Here is a 22,007-nt window from a genome sequence, read left to right on the forward strand (position 1 = left end):
AAGCATTTACGGACGCCAGGCTATGCCAATTTCCTCGCGCGCTTGCCCGAATTACTTTGTTCACAAATAAGCATGAGAAAGCTACCAATAAACTACTTGATAGTTATTGACCTATATGTCCAGGGCCTTTAAGTGAGCCTTTCATTGCACAATTTCTCGTGAAATTGAAAAACAATCTAAGGCGGGTGAGTAAAAGTGAGTTAAGTGAAAATTCTCTGCTCAAGTAATAACCACATGTGAAACTGTGACGCAGAATGAATAGGACATTCAATTCAATTTATTTCCAGAATTACAATTGTTCTGGAGGATACCAACGGCTAAAAGCTGGTGGAAAACAGCTTGACTAGGCGTATGGTCCGTAACAAGGCATACATGGTGGTTGCATCAAAATCGCAACATTGTTAGACACTCAGAATAAATTAATTAGATAAATGCATGATAACAAGACTGAAAATAATATAGAGACTAAGAGATAAGAACATATTCGATACATCAGAAAAATGGAAGTATTTATGTAAGGGTTACTAACAAAGCTAATACAATTCGCTCTCATATAGACACTAGATAATACAGACTAAAAAATGTAGAAACATTCTATACACCAGAAGATAGAAATAAATGTGTTTGGGTTACAAAATCAGTAACATGTACAGTTATCTCTGAACAACGATAAACAATCACTGATCACATGTTTACAAAATGCATTCGCAGTTCCTTCGATGAAGAAGTATATGTACCTTTATATTTATTTAAAATATGTTGTAGATTATGTTTTCTACAATGCTCCTAATGTGTGCGCCTGCTCGTGCCTCCGTATTTGCATTTTTATGCGCGCGAGTGCGTGTATGCGTGTGTGAGCGTCCTCGGCGTGTATGCATGCATGAATTTGCATGTGCGTGTGCGGGCGCGTGTACGCGCGTGTTAGTGCATGCGTGCGTGGTTGCGGTGCATTGGGTTTGCGCGTCTGCGAACGTGGCTGTTCGTTTTTCAGCATGCATACTTGTGAACAAATGTGTGCGTGCGCATGAAGATCTGTGCGTGCGTATTGTGCGCATGCAAGAGAGAGATAGATTGTGTGCGTTCGCGATCGAGAGAGAGAGAGAGAGAGAGAGAGAGAGAGTGTGTGTGTGTGTGTGTGTGTGTGTGTGTGTGTGTGTGTGTGTGTGTGTGTGTGTGTGTGTGTGTGTGTGTGTGTGTGTGTGTGTGTGTGCTTGTGCACGCGCGTGTGCGAGGGTCCGAGAGTGGAGACGTGCGAGTTAGAGAGAGAGTGTGCGTGTGTGTGTCTGGTACAATGAAGGTGAGACCACTGTAATGGCAGAAGTGCATGGTTGGGCAAGAGCGTTTATGTCCATAAGGTTGAATTGCGCCAAGAAACCCGGACCCAAGCTTTCACACTTGCTTTATAAGACGCGTACTACACCATCAATATGCCGGCTGTTAATAACTGCACTAAATAAAAAATTAAACCGTTATAACTTTTGCTGACATTTTATCATTTGCGTGTTCAAATCAGTAACCTCTAGATAAGGAGTAAGTTGAGCAGTTGTTTGCACAATAAAGAAAACGACGGTAGTGAACTTGTCAATAATTGATCTTAGCTGGCAAGAGGAAATGCGTAGTTTAGAGCAAGTCCTAGAGATTATCTAGATGAGCGCATATATGTTTGTTAAACCTGCTTCTGTAAGAGTCACGCGAACAAATACTTTGCAAATAAGCTCTTTGAAAGCAGAACTGACGCAGAAAAAGAACACCTGAAACAGCGAACGCGCCGCGCCGAGTAATTTGTGATAAGATATGGCTCCGGGAGCATGTTCCTTGCGGTCAGTCCGCTTTCGACATACGAAGTGTACTTACTATCATGGGCCGAGATTTTAATATATCCAAACGCCCCGTAGCTGGACAGCATCAAGGTAATGTTGTTTGCCGTTACTTGGAGACACTCACGCGCATGTTTTTATATTCCAGCTAAATACAAATTAGTCGTTAATTAATAAACTTATCATATATTATAGTTAGGTGTAAAGTGCCAATGAGAAAATTGTAGTGTAACAAGAAAAACTCCCGAAACAGCTTTCTGCTGCTCAATGCATACTACGTAAACGCGCTTTTTTCTGAGCGTGAATTTTTTTCTGAGTGTTCATTGCCGCGCGACTGGCCACTCGAGGCATTTTGCGTGTGTTCGCGGCCTTCACAGCAAACGGATTTTCTTGCGAAGTTGTTGAACATCGATGCTGCAACGGAAGAACATGCGGTCGTGCATGTGCGTCCGTTCACGACGACTGCAATGAGAACAAAACCCGAAATAATACCGGGAAGTAACAAGGTATTTAACACTACGAGCTAAAGCGCGTCTGGAGTACGTGCTTTGTAAAGGACAGACACAACTGACTCCATTAGCATATTCGAGAATATGAGCAGCACAAAGGAACACGCGAAGCTGAGGCTGAAAAACAGGATGCGCATGTCGAAGCGGTATGCGATCATCTCTTGGTGCCTGCCGTTCGCTCGGCAGGCAGACACCCCTGCTTGACGGTGACATCTACTTTTGATGCGAAAGCATTTCATGTCCAATCAGGTAGAAAAGACATGCGTGTCCGTCACGAGTGGTAACAAAAATAATCATCGGTTACGTCATCAGCGTATTGTCTGACGTCAGTGGTAACAAAGAAATAAAGTTGGATTAAGTTCACTCAAGGTGGAGCAAAGTTAATTAAAGTGAAGTATACTGAATACATGCGACTTAAAGTGGAATAAGGTGAATTAAAGTGGACTGGGGTTGTTACAAATTCTAGCAAAGTGGATTGAGGTTGGTAGAAATTACAGCAAGGAGGATAAAGGTTAGTACAAATTAGAGTTAAGTGGGTGAAGGTGGGTTACGGTAGACCTGTGAAGGACACGTGACAATGTGTGACCTCACGTATCCTGGACGTTACCAATTAATTAGAGAAGTCTTATTGCTTTCGCATTAAAATCACGTAAGAATACTTAAGTGTCTGTCAATTTATTCCATCTAGGCAAGCCAAGTTAAGGTTTTCGTTAGCATGCTCCGAGTCTCGCCATGCAATTATCATTGTCATATAATTGTCATTTCATACATGGCCCTTGCGCCATTAAACACCAAACATTGATTCATTCATCATTGTCATTTCTGTAAAACTATATATAATATACATGTGTCCCTTTGGCACTCGCCGTAATATTTCTGATATAGTTTTAGGCCAACGTCAAGCCACATCCTTCCTATTTATTTTCTCAATGGGACATCCACGATAGTCACACGGTGACATATTTCACTCGCTGCCTCAACCGTTGGCTAAAGCCCCCGCTACAAAAGCATGAATGTTAAAAGACACTCAGGCGTTAACTTCTTCTAGACCTTGACACGACGCCAGCAGTTAGCGCAGCTTCTGCTGCCAACGCTGAGCTCGACTGTCTGGCGTAACATCGTGAATAAATTTAAAAACCAACAGCCCCTCAAGAACGACACAGAAGCGGCCTAGGTAGTCTGCGACAGACATACCTGGGTATTTTTTTTTTTAGAAAACTACGTGGGCGAAAACATGATGTCCTTTTCATGGCATATAACGACGACTTCGCATTCCCGAGAGCGAAAGCGGTAAGTGAGAGAGAAAGCCTAATAGACCATCATGGTGCGAGAGGAAGAGGCGTGCTTTTTTGGCGCGCATTTTTGGCACGCGGGCATCTTCGATAATAGGTCGTCCACAGGATCACGGACTGACAGACGATAGGATCAACGCTACGCCACAAAGGCCTCCTTCCTCTTGGAAGACGACTCGTGCGCAACAAAATCTCGCCTTTCAGTCGTTCCTCGCCGCTCCTCCGCAGCCCTCGCGGGGTGGACACAAGGGCGGAGATTGGCTTTGAAATCGAACACCAGGCAGGATCGTGCCGTGCTTCAGGTAACTCTGCAAGATCGTCTCAGTTAATATTTCTTCATTGCCTTCGCGAACACTCTCTGCGTTTTATGCTGGGTATTTCTTTCCCTGCACGCAATTATTCAAGTGAGACTGAGCGACGGAACTGTAAACAAAACGAGCAGAAACGGCGGGGCCCTATTTTGCTCAACAACAGTAGCCATGAGGGTTTCTTGCCGAATCATGAACGAAGTGTGTGCGTTGTATTTTGACATGTGTCTTTCTTTATGTGCCTTCTTGTGTCCGAATTACGTTTCGCGCTGCGTCAACATTATTTCGCTGTTCACGTTGCATTTCTCAGTGCCACATGCAGGTACTGGCCCGATGCATTTTGCTTTATTGCTGCATATTTTGTAATTGCAAGAATGTACATGTCTTGTTGGTCATTTTCTTCTTAGGCATGTAATAAGTATGAGATAAGGAGTATCGTGCCATTATTAAGTGCATCTTTATCAAGTCATCTGACACGTTCAGCCATTGCACGCTGAATAACTAATTCTCGCTTACAGTTAAAATTATTGTCATCTAGCTTCAGTGCGACATCTGTGCGGAATTATTATTTTTCATCCGCAATGTCAAAAGTTCTACCTGACTTTAGAGTCGCACACTTGTCGAAAGCTTATCTAGGTTCTACTGGATCTCGAACGTAAAGCTTGTTTCTGTATGCTGCACTTTATCGTATACTCACGAATTTGTGCTAAATATATTAGTATCAACAAACACTGACACGTTAGAACGATCCAGCGCTGAAAACTATAGTAACCGACAAAAAAACATAAAACTCAGCAGTTAGTTTAGGAAAAGGACAAAAACAAAGCATGCTACCCACTTCGCGTACACATAAAGAAAACAACTTTTTAAGGAAGGTTTCTCTAACGACTAAATAAGGGGATTTTCTAATTCATGGACCCTGCAATGAATGTTCTGCTTGACAAGTGTTTCGGGAAATGACGAACTTCTCCTGCTTCTGGTCATGAGCCGTGACAAAGTATGCAGCCTATCTCTCTCGCACATATTTCACTTTCAAACCTTAATTCATATCTCCATATATGGAGGTGCTTGTGTACGCGCTCGCATGTGGGTCTGTATGTGTCTGCTTGCATTTGTGTGCGTTGGCGTGTATACAGGGTGTTCTTTTATCTGCACCAAATTTTTAAAATTATAGAAATATAGAAAACGGTAACATTAAGTTTACCATTTGAGTGCACGGATGCGCAACCTCTATATACAGTGCAGATTCCGCACTTACGTACGTAACTAGCGAAGTTACGGTAATAAACTTTCTGATTATCAACCGTAGGTGGCTACAGCGAATGAGTATATTGGGGCCCGTCCTCGACATTATACCTATCCTACCGATCAAATTCTGAATAGCGGACTTCATGTGGGAGCTACACGAACAATTAGTTCCTCTTGGCAGGCTCCCTGAAACCGAAACTGGCTGGAGAAAAACAGCGTGTGTGCTGTCGATGTCGCCGCCCCCAGTCTTGCGTCACGTCTCCGAGGTCACCGCCGGTCCGGCCCCGCGAGGAGCTTGCGTTATCTCCTTGCTGTCTGCGGCGTTGGCCCAGCGCTTCAATGCTGGCGGGCCGCCACATTTTCTGTCAATCCGTCTGGCGCCGCATAGGCGTTGTAGGTCCAACCCCTCTCTTGAGGCCTTTGTGTACTGCAGGTACAGCGCCATATCAGTCTGTATCGTTCACTCGAACGACACAGCTCAGAATGGCATCACTGGTCGACACTAGGCTGTCAGTCCAAGAAAAAAATATTGACATAGCGATCGTTTATTTGCCTATGAACGGAAACGCGTGTTTGACGTTCCGGACGTGCCCCGAAACAACCATTTGTTGTGGCTACCTATCGTTGATAATTAAAAGGTAATTACCACAAGGTCGCTAATTACGCACGTGAATGCGGAAATTGCACTGTGTCTAGAGGCTGCCAATCCGTACGCTCGAATGGTAAACATAACATTACCGTGATTTATATTTTTCTAAATTTAAAATTTGGTGCGCCTTAAAAAACAAACACATTGTATATTTGGGTTTAGTTGTAGGCAATACGACAGCGAACAACAATTTTCTTTTCAAGCAGATTATTCGTGGCGTCTGTATTTGAACATAATGTGTTTATGTGTTACAAGTGGCTTTTCTATCGAATATATAGTGGCATCAAGAACTTTAGTGCGAGAATTTCGTGTTAGCCATTACGGTATCCTGAAAGCAATTAAGGTGTTCTATCTTATACGGCATCTTGGGATATGCATGTATGTATGTATGTATGTATGTATGTATGTATGTATGTATGTATGTATGTATGTATGTATGTATGTATGTATATATGTATGTATGTATGTATGTGTGTATGTATGTATGTATGTATGTGCTCCTCTAAACCTTGCGCTGCTGCTTTATATACGCTCGTAATCCACGGTTAAACAGGTATCTTTCTAAGCGTTTGTTGGTTTTATTAAAATATAATTTGTCTTTTTCTCATTACTCCTACCCTAACCTTTACCGCTAAGGCAGCTTTAGTGAAAAATTAAAATATTCAATATTGCACTGTCCCAACGCTCATTTCCCCAGTTTAACGCTAACAGGACCAATAATTACACATAGTGCATGTCTTTGAGCTTGAAAGCATATGCTGATTGTAGTAGCAAGTGCGAATGTAGTATGCAAGGTGATCAATTTTAGGTTTTATAGAATTTAAAAAAGATCACCTGTGGCAAAATAGCATACCTCGTTTCGTTGAGCGGAATTATACAAAGATGTGGACAATATTAACACAAGAGATCGAAAAACATACTCAACAAATTACAAAACATCACTAATTAACCTATCAATCGTAAACATACTGCACATATTGCAATTACCAGATGTAGCCGGAAAACTTGCAATACGCATCCATTCGAAATAAATTTCCAAAATGACACCACGTTCTAAATATGATTTTCCAAAGTAGGGTACGAAATGCATGGGCGTTCCTGTTACGTTTGTGCTTCTATGCAAAAAGCGGTCCATTCTTAGGGTGAGTTTGATGGCGCATATCTCCTAACTGGCGTGATCCTGGAAATTCATTTGCAATAGATACGTCTTGCAAACTCACCGGCTGCAATTCGTAAATTGCGGGTGCTTTAACGCAAGCAAAGGCCACTCTTTGCCCAAAATATTGTAGTTTAGCTACAAATAAATGCTCAGAGAATTAAATCATGCACAGGTAACGCAGGTAGCACAAGGCTTGCCATTCAAGCAAATATGACATGTTCGTTTTGTGCATTAGATGATCTTATAGGTGCGATTTATGTTTAGTGCAGCTATGCAGTTGCAGGCTGTAGTACATAAATTGTTTTAGCGCTTTTCTAGACCATGTTCTGGTGAAACCTGATTCACATGGTGGTTAACTGCTGCATACAAAACAGCGACAGTCGCTCAACTTAACTGTTTAAAGGCGATTAGTTGTTCTGGCACGTGATTAGCACAGGTCAATAATGTTTTCTACATTGGTGCTTTCTACACGACAGTTTTAGCATTCTTTGAAGAAAATGAGGGTTTCTTCAACGTACTGCTACTGCCACTCACAAACAAAAGGGAAGCGCTAAATGATTGAAGAGTAAGTAAAAAATGTAATAAATTATTGGGCGGGTATGCAGGAGTCTTTACATAATCCTTGAGCCTTATTTTATTCAATGGCGCACTGACGGGTCTAAGATTTTCATTCTTCCCACTTTAGCTATACAGGGTGTCCTAACGATCACGCACCCAGGTTTAAATATATTCAAATGCCACGTGGCTGGACAGAACCAACGTAATGTTGCTTGCCCTCGCTTGGAGATACTCAGGTTACTTTTTTTTGCATTCCGGCTAAATACATAATTTGTCTTCATTGCACTTATTCAACTGCTGAAATATTGTAATTTGATAAAAACTCTGAATCGGAAAATTGTAGAGCAATATGGAAAACTACCGACACAGCTTTCTTTTGCTCAATACGTGTTATTTAAGGGTGTTTTTTCAGAGCGTGAAAGAAGATTACGAATACACAAAAAACTGCCGCGCGACTGGCCTCTCCGGGCACATTGGGATTATCCGCGGGCTTCTTTCACGCTCGGAAAAACACTTTTATGTAGCCCGTATTGAGCAACACAAACCAAAATGGGGAGTTATTTATGTTGCTCAAAAATTTTCATCCCATTGTTTCTCATCTATCAAGAACATTTCGCCTCTGTCGCAAAAAAAAAAAAGGAGCATGCAAGTAGAGCTCTTCATCGACATATTTAAATCTTAAAGAGTCTCGTGGTCGCCTGTAATTGCAAAATACGGCATTCATTAAACACTCATCTGGAGTTACCTTGGTGAACTATTTGGTGTCGTTTACGAGGCTTTGTTTTTTCTTTCTTTCCTGTTTCAGAGGCGCCTATGTTGTCGTGACTGCTCAAGGCCCTTCTCTTCTCTGCTTCAGATTTCTTCACGAAGTGCTGATTCGAGCTTTTAAGCGATACTGCACGATGCGCGTGTGACGCCCTAGTAAAGTAACCTCTGCCATTACGAGCTTGAGGAAACTGAACAATTATGAACGGCAAGAAGGGTGTCCAATTGGCCAAGCAACGGCAACATCTGTGCCCAGGTATTGCAGTTAAGTATGCCATTGATAAATGGCTATACGCTTTTTTGGGGCACGCTTTCATCATCGTAGGAGGCCTCGTCGGTCTTTTGCTCCTTCCTGCGCTGCTGGTCAGCCACCACTTGCATCAGGCCTTCTTCGCCTCAATCTACAGAATGGGCCAGTGGATCTGGGGAAACAGCTTTGCTGAAGTACGACGCACACTACTGACGCAACTTGACGGCTTAGTGTCGCACAGCGAGTCGCTCAAGGCTCGAGGAGCTGTGCGTGTGCTTGAGGTAGGCGCAGCATTCGGACCCAACCTAGAATTCATGTGTCGACCTGTCGAGTACTGGAAGATGGAGCCAAATACTCAGTTCGACGCAGCGTTCCAGAATAACCTCCAGGCGAATCCAAAGGTATTCACTTTTTATTCTAATTCCAAAATGTTGACGCAAGCCACAATGTGAGGCGTTTACGAACGGCGATTTCACCCCATGTTAGGGTGGCCTTCTAGCCACCCTACCCATGTGCGCTTTATTCAGCTAGAAATTGTATGGAGACTTCAGGTGCATTTTTGCCGTCGCCGCGATGTTCCGTACAATATCCGAGGGCGATAGCGCCGTAGGCTCATCAAATGCAGCATGTGGGAGTGAAGGCACGCGAGGGAAGCCGACAATCGCGTCCCAATATGGCACGCACGAGGGAGGAAAGCGTTGAGGAAACGCGCCGTCTTCCGTTGTGCGAAAGACTGGGACGGAGGGAATTGGCGCTATGCTCCCGGAGCAAATGCGTTTTCGTCACCGGGCGAAAGGGTTACTGACGATCGCGGCACAATCTCGTGCACGACAGCGAAGGCGAAGGGGGGGGTCTTCTACCCCATCAGTAACCGCGTACTTTGCGCGGCCGCGCGCCGGCAGGCGCGCCATATCTTAAAAGCGATCTGCAGAAGAATCATACTTTTGTGCGTGCTGTGTTCTCGCCGCTCAGTTTGCCTTGAAGCGATAGAAAGCACGAAGGTCGTTCCAAACGCAGATATTAGACAGTTTTAGTTACACGTACGTGGAGGCTTCACGTACGCAAACGTGAAAAGCCTACGTACCTTACGTGCACGCCATCTGAAACGCTTTTAGCTACACGTACGCGACGCACGCCAATAGGGACCCCGTAGCCACATCTATCGGGAAATGTGAACACGGCGGTAGCCAATTCGATCCTGTCGCCGTGTTTCAATGCAAACCGTCTGCGCGCGCGCGGCCCGCTATCGCTTGTTCGTGATCTCGCGGAACTCCCACGCGAAGCTGTCTACGTGCGCAAGAAACGCACGCAAAGAATTGAATCTCACGTACGTCCGTGAGACGCGCGCGCGCCCGCTACGTTTTACGCATGCGCACTGCTGACACGTAGAAGCTCTACGTACGCAAAGCCTCTACGTACGTGCAACTAAAACTGTCTATTGCCTCGCTTCCTCACGCCAGCGGCTTCACAACGAGCGTCCGCGGTCATCGAGTGTGGTGTGTTATGTTTTCCTGTGCGCACTGGCACCAGGGTTGTTAACTCAGCTAGTAAGCGTGTGTTTTCAAGTTTATACGGCCGATAAAACCACTTTTCTTAGTTTATTCTTACTTATCGCGATCGATGCTTCACCTGTCGGTCGAAACCGCCACCTGCCACAATGGCTTAGCGGCTATGGTGCTGTGCTGCTGAGCACAAAGACCAGGGATTGAATCCTGGCCGTGGCGCCCACATTTAGATGGGGTCGAAATGCAAGAACTCTCGTGTCCTGTGCATTGGGGGTCCGTTCAAGATCCCCTGGTGGTCAAAATTAACTCGGAGAGCCCCTCCCCCCCCCCACCCCCCTCTATGGCGTGCCTCATGATCTAATCGTGGTTTTGGAACGGAACAACGCAGAATTCATTCATTACTTCCTTGGAAACTGCGACATCGTTTCATAAATTGCAACTACTTTTAGTTCATTACAAGCATTCAATTTCTACAATGCGGCTATCTACACAAACGCAATTTCGCGCACTGCTAATCGTAGACCTCGACTATTATTTTGCTACCACCTGTACTCACACTAAACTTCCAAATTTTGTCTTGCACATTGTAACAGCATATAGTCCAACAGAATTTATTGTGGATTTATGTGCGTTAAACGTCTTTATAGGGGAACATTAGGCGACTATTTGTTTCGGTTCTAGTATAAAATTTTCCAATGAGTTCAACGCCAAAGTCAAAACAACAATTTTTTTATTTATATCTAGCTTCGTTTTATAAATAACATTGTTTTACAACTAAGTGCTTGTTAAACCACACAGCATCATTTTTTTTTAGTTAAAGGAACAGAGAAAAGCATATATGCTGATGCCAAATGCTGTGGGAATCGAATGTAAAATAAAAAGATGCTGCGATACACTAATTAGTGGGTTTACGACGTTATACCCATGTGCCCCACCACTTGTCAAGTAAATCCTGTGATTTCACTGGTTACTGCACTATTTTTCGCACTGATCTGAGTATTGTCATGCCTTCCTCGCTATTTTTTCTGATGAGATTTTTTTTTCTATATGTAACTTCGGTATTGTGTCCATTTTTATTTTGCCACTCTACTAATTTGATGTTCCGTAATTTTTAATGTGCGTTTGTGCCTGTCTGTATATCTGCGTGGTTCCGCTGCCTGTCGGGCACTGCCACTCAAGCTCAATGAGGCTTTGGCAGGCCGGATTTTTTTACATTCTTTATTACTTGGCGCAATAAAGTATTGTTATTATTATTGTTATTATTATTATTATTATTATTATTATTATTATTATTATTATTATTATTATTTAAGCGCACCTTGGTATGCAGTTTGCTCTGATTGACGATAATTAGCGCGGATGTTGGCGGCTAATGTGTAACTTCTAGAACGTTTAAACCAATACAAGAGCGGCTAGTTGATGGTAAAGGTAACCTTGTGTGCACCACTGCTGTTTGACTGCCTAATCCAGAGGACACACAGTGAGACGTGTTTGCTTGAGGGGTCGTTTTGCGTTATTGCTCACAATCTCTGAAAGGGTTGAGCATTACTATTGCCTCACATGCAATGTCGCACTGTGGCGGAAATATCAAATTTCGATTGAATTAGTTAGGTGGCTGTACGTAATTCAATTAGTTCTTATAATTGTATATAGGCATTGTATACATACATTCGTGGTCGGCACCCCGTTTCACTGCGTACCGAAGACGACCCTTGTCTGCGCGATCCTGCTTTCGGTACTGGGTGTCGTGGAAGCTGACCCTTTGGAGCCATTTTTCGGCACGTGTTTACGAGCTATTTCTGTATGTGTGGCCAGCGCGCTGTTGACACGCCAGCTGAAACATTGCAGGCGCCAAGGATAGTCCGAATAACGTGACATTGAACTATGTGGCCGTCTGGCGTGACAAAGGCGATGTTTTCGCGATCTCTCTCGTCAACTTCTCTTAGCCAGTAGCCAGGCTTGAGATTCATCTAGAAATGTTTAGCGTTGCAGAGCCGATCCAATGCTTTTGCTATCCGTGGAAGGGGTCTACGTCCTTGTTCGTCATCTTGTTCAGTCGTTCATCTTGTTCTTCTTGTTCAGAAACGTTGGGTGCCGTCATTTTTCTTCACTAAGACTACAGGAGATGCCCAGAGGCTTTTCGACGGCTGGATAATTCGTGGCGCAGAATTTCGTCCACTTGTTGCCTTATAGCGTCACGTTCTCGCGTCAAAACTCGGTAAGGGCTCTGGCGGAGTGGTAGAGCGCACTCTTCGGTTATTATGCAATGTTTTAAAACTGGTGTCTGTGGCATCCTAGATGACGTCAAAAACCAGTAATTCTTTAGCCGGAGAAGACTTCTGAGCGCTTCCTGCTTATTCGTGGGAAGACTTGGATTTTTGTCTAAGTCTAGTTCGGGAACTGTGGTCGTCGGGGTAGATACGGCAGACACCGAGAGGTCGAACGCATTGCTGGTTTCTTCAATTGCCTCGATGTATGAAGTCATCGTGCCCTTGTTGATGAGCTGGAAGTCCTGGCTGAAGTTTGTCAGCATCATTTTCGCTTTCCCTCCGGGCAGCCGAGCAATCCCTCTTGCGACGGAAATTTCACAATCGAGCTGTACACTTTGGTTGCCCTCGGTGACGCCTTCTACGTTTCGCTGCCGACGAAAACGATAATGCCGGAGCGAGGCGCGATGCTGACTAGGTCCTCAGGTACACTCAAGGAACGCTGACTGAAAGGCCTCTGCGTCGGTATCGCTTGGTCAGTGGACAGTGTTATCGACTTCGTCCTCAGGTCGACGATGGCGCCATGTTGGTTCAGCAAATCTATGCCCAGAATTACGTCTCGCGAGCACTGTTGGAGGATAATGAGCGTTGCAGCATAGGTCCGGTCATGAACTGTAATTCTTGCCGCGCAGATTCTCGTCGGCGTTATGAGGTGTCCTCAAGCTTTACGAATTTGAGGGCCCAACCATGCAGTTCTGACTTTCTTCACTTCGCGGCGAACACTCCAGTAATGACGGAGTAGTCGGCTCCTGTGTCAACTAAGATGGTGACGGCGCGGCCGTCGCCAAGCACGTCGACGTTGGTCGTTCCTTGTCTTGCATTGCAGTTAGCTCTTGGCGTCGGACCACGGCTGCATCGCGTTGAGGTGTGGCGGGTACGTAGCGTCGTCAGGTCTATGGTGGGTGCATTGTTTACTTGCAGGCTTCGTCGGGATGGCGGCGGGATGGTTGCTGCTTTTATTTTTCCGAATATGGGCTGACGGACCGGTTCCGGGCTGGGCCAGTGTATAGACGGCGCTCCGGCGACAGGTAGAACCCTGGTCACGGCGAACGAAATGGTCGTCAAGGGATCCACTGAGTAGCGGCAAGGTAGTCGGAGATATCACGAGGGCATCGCTTTCCTGAGGGCGCGGTGCGTTGACGGCGAATCCCCACATTCCCAAGTCGTGGTAAGGACATCGACGGTATATGTGGCCTCCTTCGCAGTGATAGCCGAGCGGACGGTGGTCAGTGGCTCACTAAACGTCAGTACTCTTTGGAATTCTGTGCGGGGCTATGGGTTGATGTGCTGGCGGCGGCGGTTGTGCACGACGGAACTGTGGTGTTACTGGGCCTTGGGGCAGGTGCGGAGGGGCAAAATAACCGCGGGCTACAGCGGCGTACGCCATCACTTCCTGCTGAGGCTGCGGGTGATTGAGGTATTCTGAGTGATTGCTAGAGATCCTCCCGCACGACCGCTCTGATAATGTCGCGCAGGTCGCCGGTGGCCAGTGATTGAACTCCGGCGTAGTTTCTAGAGTTCGTGCGGCGGTTGAATTGCCGGTTCCGCATTTACAGTGTCTTCTCGATGCGGCCAGGCGAAGAAACTCGTCGACGGTCTTCGGTGCGTTTCGTATAATTCCGGCGAAAAGTGCCTGCTTTGCACCACGTATGAGAGGGCGGACTTTCTTTTCCTCCGACACGGGCCATCTTGTCCGTGAAAATTGTGATGGTCACATTGAGCAGCTGCGCTCGGGTTTCTAGTAGAGCTTGGGCTCGCTTTTTTCGCACAACGCTTGTAAATCTCTGCAGGAAGACATCATCCAGCCACCGGCAAGCGCGTGGGAATCTCCTATAGTCTTCGTGAACAAAAAGATGGGACTCTACTGCGCCGTATATCGTCGATTGAACAAGATCACGACAAGGACGTATACCACCTCCCACGGAAAGACGACGCAGTGGACCAGCTCTCCAACGCTAAATACCCCTAATCGATGGATCTCAAGACTTGCTCCTGGCAAGTAATTTCGCCAGCCAACACAAGGCATGATGGTAGCGTACGTTTGGAAGGGACTGCCTTATAGGTAAGGGCGGATCTAGGTGGCAGTCCAAATGAAAGCAAAGTACTCGTTTTCTTACTTCGAATAATTAGCTTTTGCATTCAACAGCGACCATCTCGCAAAAACAATGGCCTTTTAAAATCTAACCTTTTTTCACTAGGATGGCGCCGACGCCTGAACTGCCTGTGTTGGTGTGGATTTCGGTCTCGGTGTCTTGGTCGAAATGCGCAAGCACCGCTGGTGATTGGATGTGTTGTTGGAGTCTTTGAAATGCGTAGGCGTGCGGCGTTTCCTACTCGAACTAGCCATCACATTTAGTTAGATGGGTCAGCGGCTCAGTGATGTGTGAATAGGTGAATAAGAACATGATCAAATAAGTAATGATGAAATTATTCCCCCTGGCTATCATGTTTTTAGAAGGGATCGTGGTTCAACGGGTGGGGGTGTCGTAGTTATTGTGAAGTCGTTTGTTCAGGTCACTGTTCTTGACCAAATTCCAGAGCATGAAAGCCTGTTTTTAAATGTGTCATGTTGGGGCTTGACCTTCTTATTATGAGCGGTATATCGTGCTCCTGATTCTCCATTAGCATTCCTTGAAAGCTTATATGACCACTTCTTAACCAAGCGTGAAAACAATGTGATTATGACGGGGGATTTCACTCCACCAGGCTTGGACAGGAGGAGTTTAGCTAACGGAAGCTGTGCCTCTGGTGATGTAATTATGGACATCATGTTAGCTTTAAACCTTAACCAAATTGTGCGTGACTGTACAAGTAAGAATGCTGTGTTAGATTTGTTCTTTGTCAGTGAATTATTCTCTAATGGTGAACTCAGAGTTGAGCCTGGTATTTCTGATCACCATTTGCTTTTTTTTTCTTGTCGTACTAATTGCGTTGATAGTACTCGACAATTGTCTGTTGCCTACGTCCATGATTTTGACCGCGCTGACGACACTTCTATTATTGATTATTTGGATGATGTACTGCTGCGTACTAATGAGGGTGATGTACACAGCTTATGGGAACGCCTCAAGGAAGGCATGTTATTTTCTATCACAAATTTTGTACTTCAACGGAGAGTGAAAAATAAGCGTCGAAACCCTTGGGTGAGTCGTGATATTATTCATTTGAAGCGGAGACTTCAACGTCTTAGGCGACATCATTCTACATCTCCTCAGTATTTACAGAATTTAAAACATGAATTAGCACAGAAACTGTCCACTTCGAAACCCCATTATTTTAAGGTTACTCTTCCTTCATTCACAAAAATAAAAACAGATCCCTGCAAGTTTTGGAATTACCTTGGCCATCAAAAAGAGGTCATAAAAGAAATTAAAAGTGTTGATGGGAACCTCGTTACCAAGGAGAAGGAAATAGCTCAACTCTTTCATGGATACTTTCAAACTGTTTTTGGGGGCCTTACAGATATGGTTTTTGATGCAACGAAACGATCCATCGATCCTAGCGAGGTTCCTGTCATTACCACAGAAGGGGTTTTGTCGTTGCTTCGTAAAATAAATATTCGGAAACTCATGGTCTTGACGGCATTCCAAATGCTTTTTTAAAGCGTTATGCCGACCAGATGCCGGAGAATCTTGCTAAAATTTTCACTTTATCTCTGCAAACCACTGAGTTGCCGAAGGATTGGAGGAAGGCTCGTGTTGTACCGATCTATAAAAAAGGAGATAAGTTACTCGTGTCTAATTACCGACCGGTATCAATTATTTCTACATCCTGCAAACTCCTAGAGCACATCGTGGCCCGCTTTATAAATGACTTTTTTAAAGAAAAGGACATCCTATCACCTTTTCAGCATGGTTTCAGGAAGGGTATGTCAACCATTACTCAACTAATTACGACGGTTCATGACTTTGGATAACTCGGGACAGATCGATGTTCTTTTTCTGGATATGACGAAAGCTTTTGACAAGGTACCGCATTCGAAGCTTCTTTATAAATTGCAGTTGGTCTTCCGCTGTATCTTGTAGAATGGGTCAGAGCATACTTAAGTGGTACAGCGCAGTCTGTTGATGTGAATGGCGCTCTTTCTGAATCGCTTGCTGTTACTTCCGGTGTTCCTCAAGGTAATGTGTTAGGAGCTTTGCTGTTTATAATATATATAAATGATTTCGTAAATGTAATCCCACGGTCAGTGTCAGTAAAACTGTTCGCAGATGACTGTGTTGTATATAAAGAAATAACATCAATAGAAGACCACAAATTGCTCCAAGAATCTTTGCTTAAAATATGTCACTGGTGTGAAGAATGGAATATGGATTTAAACATTGATAAAAGTGTACTTCTCCGAGTTACGCGAAAAAGAAATATTAGCTGTTACCAATATTGCCTCCATGACAGTCACATTAGCGAAGTCTCACAATATAAATACATAGAACTAACACACCTATAACTAATACCTATAACACACCTAGAACTAATACCTATAACTCTTAACAACCGATTAACCTAGGGCACTCATATTTTTGAGATCTGTTCAACTGCATTCTCGAAGCTCTGTTTCTTGAGAAGAAAATTAAAACATACTCCTAGTCATATTAAGCTCTTGGCTTATAAAACTTTCATCAGGTCCAAACTTGAATACTCGTCCGTAATTTGGGACCCCCGCACTAAGAAAGAGATCTATCAATTAGAGCTCGTTCAGAGAAAGGCAGTACGTTTCGTTTTTCACAAATACAGAAGGTTAGACTCCTCAACACAACTTATGAAGGACAATAATATCATGTTGCTTAGTACACGTAGAAAACTGAACCGCATTTCTTTCCTTCATAAAATTTTGGCAGGAAAGCTTAGCATTGCTCCCCGGTCATTCCTCAGGCACTCCACTACTCGAAGGACCCGACATTATAGCGAACACTCATTACAGCCTATATTTGCTAAAACAACCTCATTCAAGCAGTTTTTTCCCTCAAACAATAGCTGATTGTAACGCGCTTCCTGAATCGATTTTTCGCTCTCCTGACGTGGAAGAGGCCCTTCAAACTTTGTTTCTTCAGTAGAAAGTAAAGAATTTCAATGTTCATTGTTTTCGTTCCTGCTCTGTCATATCTTAATTTTTGATTCGCTTGTATGTCACACGCAATGTAATGTATTTTTTTTTCATGTGCGTGCTGTTATGATTTGTGTTTTCATGCCCATCCTGCTTGGGCCAATCTGGCCTGCAGTATTGTGAAATAAATAAAATAAAATAACTGCTTGACAAATCGCCTGTATTAGGGAGACGTGCCAAGCAATCTACGCACTGCCTTCTTTTCGATGGACTGCTGGAACATTGCGACGGCAGCTGTCTTCTGCGGGTCGGGGTGCACTCCAGATTTGTTGATCGCGCAGCCGGCAACAGATCCTCATCGTAAGCAAAGCGTCACTTTTCCGGCTTTAGAGTGAGCACCGCTGACTTGATGCCCTCTAGTACTGTCACAAGTCGCGTAAGGTCCTTGTCGAAATTTTGGGAGAAGACGACGACGTCATCTAAGTAAACAAGACAGGTCCACCACTTCAGTACTGCTAAACCATGTCTATCACGTGCTGGAACGATGCAGGCGACGAGCGCCTTTCGAATGACATGACCTTGAAATCTGAGGCCGTCTGGCGTGATGAGGGCGGTATTTTTGGAAACCTCGGCCGAAAAGCGAGGCTTGTGATAACTTCCGAAATGCGGAATCTAAGATAGGTCAGTTTCTGACGGCCAGCCCTACTTTTGCAAAGTGGCATGTGCCAGGCACTCTCGCTATCGGCAGGTTCGGGAACAGTGCCGCGTGTCGCGATTTTGCCGCGGCTGCGACCAGTCACTTGTGCTAATCTTTCTCCGCTGGGACTGTACACGATGTACAACACACAAATTATTTGTTTAAATTTTCAATAGTGTTCCCACTATCATGCTGCACTCGTGTTTCTGATGCGTCGGATTCTTATAGTTTAACACTTGGACTAAGACTGCCCCTTCGCGTCGGCGCATGCGAATGAACCCGAGTTTTGTGACGTTTGTGGTTATCAGGCAAGTTTGTAGGGAGTGTCCCAGAGGTGTGAGAAAGATGCGTGCCGTGTTCAAACTTGCAGGTGTCGAAACGACCGTGGTCGAAAACACTCCAAGCCGGCACATGCGTATATGCTTCCAAGGCTCGGTCACCGCGAGCCCACTTTCGAAAGCGGAAGCCAGGTTGCCATGGCGTCGCGGCGATGCCCTCGCCCCTCAAGCAACACCTGGCGAGCTATCGACGCAGACGGTGTTTCCTTTCGCCCAGTCTGCTCCGTCGAGAGGCACTTATGACGTGGCGTCGCAGCCAGTGGGACTTTAGGTGCCATTTCACTGCTGCAGGCTACAGAGGCCGGCTTCCTCTCTCAGTGTGTCATTTGCCGCTGTCGCATCGAAAGTGTCTCGAGCTCAGCAAGAAAGATTTGCTTTAAAAAGAAGTTGAATATCCTGCCCACCTTAAGAATCGGCGCACGTGAAGTTTTCAGGAGCCAGCAAGCTAAACTGTAACGTACTGGCTGCAGTCGTGCAGTATGACTGCTTAGCTGTGGCCACAGAAAAAGGACTTGTACTTTTCAGCGGTCACGCCCTGGCCGTCTGGGCTATGATAATTGCACGTGAATTCCTGCGCAAGAGCACTGCAGACACTCACACGACAGAGTCAAAAGACGGGATTATTGCTCTCCCTGACGCAAGCATCTATACGCTGCGTGTGGCGTGTGCAGCGTTAGATGTACGGGGTGATCAAGTTGTCCCGAAATTTCTAGAAATAGCTTCTCGCATGTAGCATAAATCTAGTCCTTGAGCTGTATTATGCAGAGAGCTGGACACTACATTCAAGAGAAATGAAAACACATATTCAGCTAATTATATACATTACCTAATTATCTGTTTTAATATATTACTTTAAGGCACATTTTAGAATTTACAAATCGCACCCGGTGAGATTCTAAGGCGTGTATCCACTTGAAATGAATCGTTTCAATCGTTGCCTCAGTAATACGTGGACGGTTTCGTCTTAACCCGAATGTCGCCCACATGAACGGGCAGGTGGAGTTTTCTCGGCCGAAATTTTGTAGCGATGTCTTTACGGGTAATATTACTATCGAAGCTTTTCGCCAATTGTTAGGGATAAGAGTGACGACCTGCCCGCGGTATCTACGAAAACCACTGGATGTGAACGGTGGAGAATAAGAGTTGCATATAATCAAGCGGAAGGTATCGCTACAAAATTGTGCGGCATGGACGGTCCTCTAGCGTCGAACCATAGAGAAAGAAATGCAACGAGAGCGGACGCTCCTATAGAGCGCAGCGGCCGAATGGACTAGCGCACCAAGCGGCTGGCATTAATAGGTGAACCAAACTTCCAGTTTCGGGCGCATGCATTTTGAAATCTCGCTGGCACGCATTAGGCCTGCTGCGCGGAATCTCTTTATTATTTTGTAAAAAATTGTTGCCAAAGATTATTACGAGTGTCCATTGAATCTTTGCCACGTAAAACTTAATCATTTATACGCAATACACCTTGTGCAATGAGGAAACGTTCATTTCGCGTCATATTAATGCTTGTTCCGGCCTGTTTGTGCATTCATCGAACGTTGTGGCACCAGGTAGGCAGCAGTAGTTCCCGTACGAAGGTCCACCGGGGGGCATCAGCAGAAAGAAAAGTAAATTACAAGCGTGTGTAGTTTTGATATATACACCTTTCAGGAATACTGCGTGTAGAGGCGAAACCTTAGAAAGTGGTGAATAAGCGGCATTACAAACAAAAGGAATTCGCTCTTGCATGCACGGTGTGCAGGAAATACCGAACGCATCGCAAACAATGCTACAAAATATGAAGAAAGCATACTATTTCCAAGCATTCCTCCATTCTCGCACATTAATTCCTGCACTAAAGAGGACAAATACTCGTGCGACTGCGCGTTGCAAAACAACTTGGCCTTAGCCGACGCGATAGTACGCTACGTACACAGAGGAGGCTACAACGAAGACTCTAAGCCAGATCATGCTAGACGTTCCAAGAATGCTTTCTACTCGAAGTCAAGGCAAGTGCGTAGGGGCAAAGCCTGTTTTCAGTCGTTCAGAAGACGGTATTTTCAAGCTCTTGGTTTTTCAGCTCCTCGGCGTTATCTTTTGCGCATTCTGCTGGCGCATGCAACATACTCTCTTGTTATCACTCTTGGCAATCGCTCGTCGTATTTTCCACAAGCGTAAGTACGGAAAGCAGGTATATGTTGATGCGGGGCCATAAAAGGCATTAACAAAGTTGTCGCACTAAGATTCACTACACGCCAAACTTTGTCACTACGGTCGAGCTGCTTTTGGCTAACTGCGCCAGAACGCCAGACGCGGCGAGCGCGCCTCACAAGTATCCCAAAAACTAAGGGAGTTAATTACAAAATAAAAACTCGGTGCTCTACCACTCTGTGAAAAAGAATGATCAGCGAAGCTGTGTATGTGGGCCCCTTAATGGCGAACTGCACCTCCGCCGCGGGTCGGGCCGGTATTGCACTGTCTTAAGCATCGGCCCCCGTATGGGGAGTGCTTAACGCCTGCTTCACCTCCGGCGTGGGTCGACCCGGCATTGCACTATCTTCGGGATCGGCCCACGTATGGGGAGTACTTAATGCCTGCTTCATGTGAACTCCGCCGAGGGTCGGCCTACCATTACACTATCTTGGGAATCGGCCCACGTATTGGGAGTGCTTAACGCCTGCTTCACCTTCGCTGGGGGTCGGGCCGGCATTGCACTATCCTCGGGATTGTTCCACGTATGGGGAGTACTTAATGCTTGCTTCACGTGAACTCCGCCGCGGGTCGGCCGGTCGTGTTGGAACCACCGCCGCTGGAACCGGTGGCGGCGCACCCTTGGGTTGTCGCGCTGCTCCGCGGACGGCTTTGGTGCTCTCCATGGTTGTATGCCTTGGCCTCTTTTGCCTCAAGGCAGTCCGAGGGTCAGTCAGGCTTGTGTCCTGTAACACCGACATGGCTGTTTGTGTGTTGAATGCAGTAACTCAGTGTTGCTGCACAACAACAGCCCCCTTGTCCGGGAAGGACCGTTGGCCCGAACCAAAGCCCCCCGCCTCGTCAACCCGGGTTCAGGGGGGGGTGAACCGGGGACAATGTATCGAGTGATGCTGGGTTGATGAGTACATGTAAGCTCATGGACGCGGCGCCTTCAAAGGTGCCAAGTCCTCTTCCCATCTGACAACGGTTCCGTTGACGCGCCCATCGGAAAAATAAAGTATGAAACGTTTTGTTTATTTTTATTCTTTCCCGCTAAAGTTAAATAGTTTTGCGTATAAATGAACTTATACTTCGTGAACTATTATTTTGCGTAACCCAGCAACAAGCTAGCGGCACGCCAGACGCGCCATACGCATGCGTCATTCGCCAGACATGCCACCGAAGCGAGCGAGGCCGGCTGCGCATGTGAAGCTCGCCTGTTCGGTCACCCGTCTCTTTTGGACGCAGCCCGTTTTTTGGGCTCCCGGCGTTTTCTTGCGTTCCGTCTGCATTTCGACACGGCACCGCTGCACTATTGGACTGCAGCAAGGTGAGGAATTTCGTTTGACAGTTTGCGACGCACTTCAAGCATACTTAGACTTACTGCACCAAACTGAGCCTAAGAACTCAGCCATAAAACTGTGAA

The 22,007-nt window shown here is 45.5% G+C and overlaps 1 protein-coding gene across 2 annotated transcripts in view; it reads left to right on the plus strand.

Annotated features, from left to right (window-relative positions):
• The first annotated feature begins 3,743 nt into the window (after positions 1 to 3,743).
• LOC126522293 (thiol S-methyltransferase TMT1B-like) overlaps positions 3,744 to 22,007 on the plus strand; it is a 46,945-nt gene continuing 28,681 nt past the window's right edge. The window contains exons 1-3 of one of the 2 annotated variants that reach the window (XM_055066329.2): positions 3,744 to 3,920; positions 8,346 to 8,561; positions 8,631 to 8,956. In XM_055066329.2, coding sequence (XP_054922304.1) covers positions 8,507 to 8,561; positions 8,631 to 8,956 — 381 coding nt within the window. In that variant the 5' untranslated portion in view covers positions 3,744 to 3,920; positions 8,346 to 8,506. Of the gene's footprint in view, positions 3,921 to 8,345; positions 8,957 to 22,007 lie in introns of both variants that reach the window. The other variant, XM_050171016.3, reaches the window with a different exon arrangement.

The sequence above is a fragment of the Dermacentor andersoni genome, chromosome 6 (assembly GCF_023375885.2).
Source record: "Dermacentor andersoni chromosome 6, qqDerAnde1_hic_scaffold, whole genome shotgun sequence".
NCBI classification, from domain to species: Eukaryota; Metazoa; Arthropoda; class Arachnida; order Ixodida; family Ixodidae; genus Dermacentor; species Dermacentor andersoni.